This window comes from Rhinolophus hipposideros (assembly GCF_964194185.1).
Source record: "Rhinolophus hipposideros genome assembly, chromosome: 4".
Classification (NCBI taxonomy): Eukaryota; Metazoa; Chordata; class Mammalia; order Chiroptera; family Rhinolophidae; genus Rhinolophus; species Rhinolophus hipposideros.
Genome location: NC_138050.1, coordinates 74,493,399 through 74,500,533, shown reverse-complemented (window position 1 = coordinate 74,500,533; position 7,135 = coordinate 74,493,399). Strand labels below are relative to the sequence as shown.

Below are 7,135 nucleotides of genomic sequence, written 5' to 3'. Positions count from 1 at the left end.
TTTTCTTATATATTTACTCTTATACACTATTGGAAAGCACACTGAAGTTATCTTTTCTAAATATAGGACAATTTTCTTTTGTTGGAAGACATACTGGAAATATCAAAGGCCACCAACACATACTCAATTAAGAAGATACAATTAAGAAGATATACACACACACACACACACACACACACATATATCCTCCTTTAAGAGGTTATAAGGTAAATATATATGACTACTCCATTCAAAGAATGAACTGTTGAAGTTTAAATCCCGCTCCATATTTAGCAGCTATTAACTGACATTGTTTACTCTACTTAAGCCCCATTTTCTCATTGATAAAATGAAAATAGCAATATCTCATTAAATTATACTGTGGTTTTGACGGTTACATTAAATAATAATGTAAACCACTTAGCACATGACTGATAGACAATGACTACTCATAAACCATCGAAGCTCGTATTTTAAAAATAATTTTACCTGTTTAACCTTGTCTTCTATGTTATGATTCTTTTCAATTAGCATGAAGAAACGTTCCTGTCCCAGTGCACACCTTCTAGGAGAAGTTCTAGTTTCTTGACATAGATTAATTGTGCATCAGTTTTAAAAAATACTATCATAATTCACTAGGTATTTTTTGTTGTGTTACTTTCTACCAGGGACTTAGAACATCGACTATCTTTTTTTTTTTTTTTTCCCCCAGGGTCATAATATTGTTGAATACATGACTCTTCCCCTTCCTCAACTTTTCTACCACAAATAAATCTGTTGTTCGCTTACCAGGAAGCCAGTTGTACTTCCCATAAAAGAAATTAAGGCCTTCATACTAAAAATAAATAAAAAGCAAACCATAATATTCGTGGGTTACCAATTATAACACTATGAAATGTAGTCCACAAACAAAAGAATCAAGAGAGAAAATGATGAATGGCCTTAGGAATAGTCATAAAGATTTTATTAAAAAAGCATTAAAATAAATAGTACATACTCCGGAACATCACTGTTCTGGGAAATTATTTCTCTTTAGAATATGAGTTCTAAAAGGCAAATCTTCTTACAACTGCTTTGGGGGCTTTCATTAGCTGATTTACAATCCTATATATATTTTTCCCCCTGTGGTCTGCAGTCTTTTAACATATTTCTCAAGGGTGGATATGTGGTGGAATGCAGACCCCATCAACATGTGTACTTTTGTTTGCTTTTTGTCCCTTAACTGCTGATAAAATGGACTGCTTAGAAATCCCAGAGGAATAAGATTGAGGCCAGAGTTACACTGGCTCATAAAATTCAAACAGTTCCAATGCTTTTCTTGCTAATTACTGGGCCACAACCCAAAATCCCAATGATGGGAGAGAAGCACTTCTTTAGGATAATGATTGATTTCCATAAAGATGAGTGTTTTAACAAATTTTAATATGCAGTTGCTGGGGCGGGGAGGGTGGGTGGGCACTAATTAGTTTTATCGTTTTCAGCAGATGTTGAATTCAAAACGCCAGCAGCATCTCAAATGCCACTCATTAAGGCTGTCTTTCATCGAAGAGTGCTGACCAATGAAATCTCCACTCTGTTTAATGAGACCGATCTAGGCAGAGTCAATTAAATCAAATCTCTACTAACATCCTTAATATATCTGCAGTGTTTGCAGCAGCAGCAGCAGCAGCAGAAGCAGCAGGAGGGATTTCCAGTATTAATAAAGGGATTCACTGCCGCATGAGGAGCGGGGAGAGGGGGGAAAGGAAGGGAGCTGTTGGGGGAAGACCTTACTTTATCCGTAGGAAAGGCTGGAAAAGTCCGGGTGGGGTTGGAGGGGGAAGGGAGCTACTTAAAAGGTAAAAAGCAAGTAAGAGGATTAGAGAAAGAGCCTTAAAGTAGCTCTGGAAGGGATCCACCCCCAACTGTGCCCCTCCCCCGTCCCTTCCACCGCAAATCCAAGTTACCAGTTGCAAATATGAAGCTGGAAAAATGTAAGGACCCAGAGTTGAAAACATTTTCACTTTAATACTGAAAAAATATGCCATTATAAAATCCTCGAATAGAATTAGTAAGTTTCACGTGCCTCCCCGTTGTTCTTTTCCTACTTTATAAGTAAGATTTACACCAGCACAGAATTGCTACCATAGGATCGCAGCCTAAGCACTAGAGTGACATTAATTGGTCATGCTTAACTGCCTCAAAATCTTTTTTTTTTTTTAATAATTACACTGATACTATAATAGAAACCATGGAGACTTATTTTACATTCAGATGGAAGGCATTATTGGATATGTATAGAAAAATATTCCCCCTCCAAAACAAACAAACAAAAAACCAAAACAAAACAAAACAAAAAAAAACACATCACGATTAAAATAAAAGAACGAACCCAAAACAACCCATAAAACGTTTCTCAACAAAATACATTTTTAACTCATATAATGGACTGATGACTAACCATGCAAATGTCTTAAATAAAACCTTTACATTTCTTTTTTCACAGTAAACGTACGCTCTGAACTGCCTACCAATCACAAATAATGGCGAAATGGCACTTTCTGATTATACTGTATTTTGTTTATAGAAAGTTTGATACGATGGGACTTATCAGGTAAGAGGGTGGGTGCTGTGAACGTGACGCCGTCTCCAGCCGCCGGGGAGGGCGGCGCCCCTGGAGCGCGTGGATTCCATGCGAGCCATGCAGCACTTTTTGTTTTTCTCAGAAGTCAGTCATTTATTTACAATACATTCATGCCTTCGTGCAACTGCCCATCCCTGCGTAGCCAACAGGGAGCCATCACGCCCCCCTCCTCGCGGGGCTAAGCCACAGGGGGAAAAAATAGATATCTATCTCTCTATATAGATGTGGGTATATGTATATAAGTATAGGACCACGGCAGCCTTCCTCACCGGCCCCTCCTCAGAGTGCAAAGACTTTGTCAGTTCTTACAGCAGGCCCCCTGCTGGGCTTTGTCAAAAGGGGCTCGCAGCAAGGAGCGATTTGGCAGCGCGATCCCAACCACAGTCTACTCTTTGTTTCCAAAAGGGAGCTAAGGGATCAGACCCTCTCAGTACAGGGAGTTCATAGTTATTTGTTTATTTATGTCCATCAAGACTTGGGGCGCGCTGGACTAGGGTCAGGGCTTCCTTGACCCCTACGACGCTGGCCGGGGTCGGGATTGGGGGCATGGCCTTCCCCCTTCCCCTGCTCTACCCGGGTTGGGGGTCTTAGTCTGAGAGGGAGTGGGAGCCACAGTCATACACTCTGTGGGCACCATCTGCGTTGTAAGGCCCATTGTGCCAGTACGAAGAGTCACAGACTGTCTGCAGGGAATTAATTTCGGACGCCGAGGAGTTGGCGTCCCTTCTTTTAGACCGCTTTCGATTCCTCAGGATAAACACGAGCATGCCCACCACAGTGAAGGCAGAGGTGACAAACACCAGCAGCAGTCCTGGGACCAACACGGAGATGGACACCCGGCTCGTGTCTAGGTAGGAGTTGGAGTGCGTCCCGGTCTCCGCCAACCCAGTGCTGTTTTTACTGTGTGAAGTTAACGTGGGCGAGATTCTCGCGTACAGCTGGGGGCAGATCTCGTCATTGGAGAGGACCATGAAATCCTTCCTAAAGAAGTTCACCGGAGTCTCACACTTGAGGTCGCTCATCAGCACTTCGGAACCCAGGCGCTCTGCCCATTGCTTGAAAGGCACAATGGTGCAGGAGCACTCCCACGGGTTTCCGTGCAGGTCTATCTGGATGATGGAAGTTAATTGGTCCAGGACCCCTGCCACCGGGAGGTACATGAAGTAATTGTTGTGGAGGCTGAGCTTAGAGAGCGACACCCCAGCAAACACGTCCACCGGTAGGGACCTCAGCAGGTTGTTGTTGAGAATGAGGATCCTCAGTTTAGGCATGGCATGGAAGGTGCCGGGAAGGATGAGCTGGATCGCGTTGTACTCCACGTTCAGGTACTCGAGGTTTTGCAACCCGGCAAATTTCTCCCGGGACAGCGTGTCCAGGTAGTTGCTATCCATATACAGCCACCTGAGGTCTAAAAGGTTCTTAAAAGTGTTGTTCTCTACGGTGGCGATGTTATTGTTGCCCAGATCCAACAGAATGAGATGCTTGTAATCCACAAAGTGCGATTTCCGGATGCTATGGATCTTGTTATCTCGCAGGAAAAGCTCCTGCACGTTGAAGAGCTTGGGCTTCAAATCAGCCAAGCTGCTCACGTTCCGGTTGTTGCAGTTCATTTTTAAACCCGACCCTGGGATGTGGTCGCAGCTGCAGCCCCCAGGGCAAGGCATGCCGTTGGTTGGGGGTTTGTTTCTGGCACTGCCTGTCGCTGTCGCTGCCGTGGGTCTGATTTTGATCTGCCAGTTGCCTGGGATCTTTGTACCTCCGTTTGTAGCAGACCCTGGGGTAGCATGATCCTCTTGACCATTTGTCTTGAACGGAGTTGGCAGGGGGCCAGGAGCGAAGGTTTCTTCTTGAGCAGGGGGCGCCGGGAGACTAGAATCCACTCTGTTTTTCAAAGGACACAAGTCTTGTTCAGTGGTTTCATTGAGATCTTTCCCCTGCAGTCTGGTGGGGGCTTCGCAGACCACTCGGCCGATCAGGGCATTTTTGGGAATGTTTTCGAGCCATTCTTTCAGGGAGAGTAGATCACAGGTGCAGTCCCAGGGGTTATCCTCCAGCAGGATCTCGGCAATGCCCGGGATTTGCTCCAAGACCTCCTCATAGGGCAGCGTTTTCAGTCTGTTCCCCCTGAGGTCGAGGTGGGTGATGGGCACATACTGGAATACGTTGGCAGGTAGAGTGCTGATAAGATTGTCATTTAAAATGAGTACCTCCAGCTTGTTCAAGTCCTGGAAGGCTCCGGGGTCTATATCCCGTAATAAATTAAAATCAGCCTGGAGATATTCCAGATCGTCCAGCCCCAGAAAAGTCTGCTTCCGAAAAGATTTGATCTTGTTGTTGTTGATGTGCAGCCTTTTCACAAGCTGCAGCCCCAGAAAAGCCCCAGGAACGATTTCATGCAAGCCATTGTTTTCCATGTGCAAACTAACCGCATTATAAAAGTTAGCAAACTCATTAGGGAAAAGTCGAGTGAGGGAATTGCCATGCAGAAATAGATGGTAAAACTGGGAAGTCGGGGCGGTGAAACGCTGCAGACTCGTAAAGCCCTTTTTTTCACAGTCTACGTGTAGGTCCCCTTCTATCTCATTGCAGGAACAGATCTTCTCTTTGCAAACGTCCCCTGTAACGTTTCCAGCAGCAAAACAAAGAGACGTCTCCAGCAACAGAATCCAAAGCAGCATTTTTAAAGCGAGCAATTCATCCCGATCTCATGACAAAGTAACAGCGACCATCCTGCTCGCCACAGACACAATTCAAGTTCATTTAGTGCTCCAGTGTCGAACCCAGGGAAGGAGAGAAAAGGGTTTGGGGGGTGGGGGTGGATTCCTTCCTCCCTAACCCCCCACCCCGCACTGCAATAACCCAGGCACCAGTCAATAATTAGATCCACAAACTATCCAGGCACGTAAGTGCAGGGCAAGCAAAAAAAAAAAAAAAAGAATAAAAAAAAAAGAATAAAAAGTAAAAAAAATAATAATAATAACCCCACTCCCCCTCAACCCTTAAAAAAAGTTAAATATATACGTATAAATTTAGATTGCACCCTTACAAAATCTCATCTAGTGGTCCTCACTAATCAGGAAAGGAACAATGCTAGTGATTAGAAGCAAGTGCATGTTAGAGAAACAAGCAGAGGGTTTGCAGCGTAGTACAGGCGCACTGCCTGTGCATGGCTGTGCGTCGGACTGACCTTGCCTCTCTGATACAAAGCAGGGTTTTCATCAGCTTCTGTTGTTGAGGCTGCTGATGGAGTTCTTGCTGTGGCTGAGGGTTGCCCAGAAGTACCCCCGAGGTGCTGTCCAGTCCCCCCGGTGCTGAAATCACACCCGACCGAAGGACTCACGCTGCCGAGCCAATGGCGCTGGAAAATTTCCGCAATCGCTGCGTTTTGTGCCTGTCCATATTTTTCCTTTCCTCCCCTTCGGTCCTCTTCAGTCTCTTTTCCTGAGCTCTGGATCTCGGTTACTAGCTCTTTTCTCGTTCTCCTTCTCTTTCTTCTGCTCTTTCGGAATTACGTGGAGGGGGCGGAGAGCGGGGGGGGGGCGGGAGGGGGGGCGAGTTGTCGGAGGGAGGGAGAGAGCGCGAGAATGGAGAGGAGGGGGAAGAAGAGAGTTGCTAAGAAGCTCTGCTCGTTCCAGCCTGGTGCACTCTGAAATATCTGACACCCTCTGCTGATCTGCAGTAGCAAAAATCCATCTGGTGAGAGCATGCTGAAGGGGGAAAAAAATCAATTCACGTACAGGGCAAGAGTTAAAAATATGGGCATTAAAGGCTGTCGATCCACCTAGATGCTTTTATTTTAAATGGATTATTTAATTCTTCTTGCGTGCAGGAAACTTTACCCTTTCCTTCCCTTAATGACCTCACAACCCCCACTAGCTCCAGCGTCTGAAAAGGAGTGCTTTTAAAACATTTATTTTCCAATGGCTCGAATAAAATTAGTGTCAGGGTGTCAAGCGAAAAGCAATTTGAGGTAATTATACTGCACGCCATTTTCATCGGCGCTTTAAATGCATTTCTTCCGTCTCTGCAGTACAGTGTGTTTTATGCTATTTGATGTCTTTGAAACCGCTTTTTTCGGGGGGCATGTTCAAAGTGAGTGTTTGAAACATATATTCATGTCATATATATTTCATATAATAGCATAATTGGGTATGGATTTTTTGTTGCAAGGTATATAATTTATGCACATACTTTTCTTTTTAAAACTTGGTATAGAATTTTAGTCAATTTGGTCACTGAGAGTTAGAATTCTCCGACGATATTTCTTGAATGTTATTTAAGTCTGCAGGATAAAAACACAACGCACGCTTACGTCTTTGACTCCAGCCCTGAAAGCTTTAATTGAGAGTCAGAATAGAAGTGCAGGGGGAAATCCCAATTTGTTTCGGAGTGCTCTTAAAAATCCACTGGCAGACAGGTACGCACACAACACACACACACACACACACACACACACACGCACGAACACACACAGAGTTCCCACTTCCCTTCGGTCTCATTTAAAATGCATATAAGTAAACAACCAGTTGCTTT

The 7,135-nt window shown here is 44.4% G+C and overlaps 1 protein-coding gene across 1 annotated transcript; it reads right to left on the bottom strand.

Moving 5' to 3' along the window:
- Positions 1-690: 690 nt before the first annotated feature.
- Positions 691-6,102, bottom strand: SLITRK1 (SLIT and NTRK like family member 1). The gene is made up of 2 exons (XM_081046369.1): positions 5,790-6,102; positions 691-5,332 (listed from the first exon to the last, which is right to left on the bottom strand). Exon 2 carries the CDS (start codon positions 5,278-5,280, stop codon positions 3,190-3,192), a length of 2,091 nt encoding a protein of 696 aa, XP_080902495.1. The 5' UTR covers positions 5,281-5,332; positions 5,790-6,102; the 3' UTR covers positions 691-3,189.
- Between the last annotated feature and the right edge of the window lie 1,033 nt (positions 6,103-7,135).

What these genes read in the sequence shown, in the direction of transcription:
- SLITRK1 (XM_081046369.1), bottom strand. Translation starts at nt 5,280, where the DNA reads ATGCTGCTTTGGATTCTGTTGCTGGAGACGTCTCTTTGTTTTGCTGCT.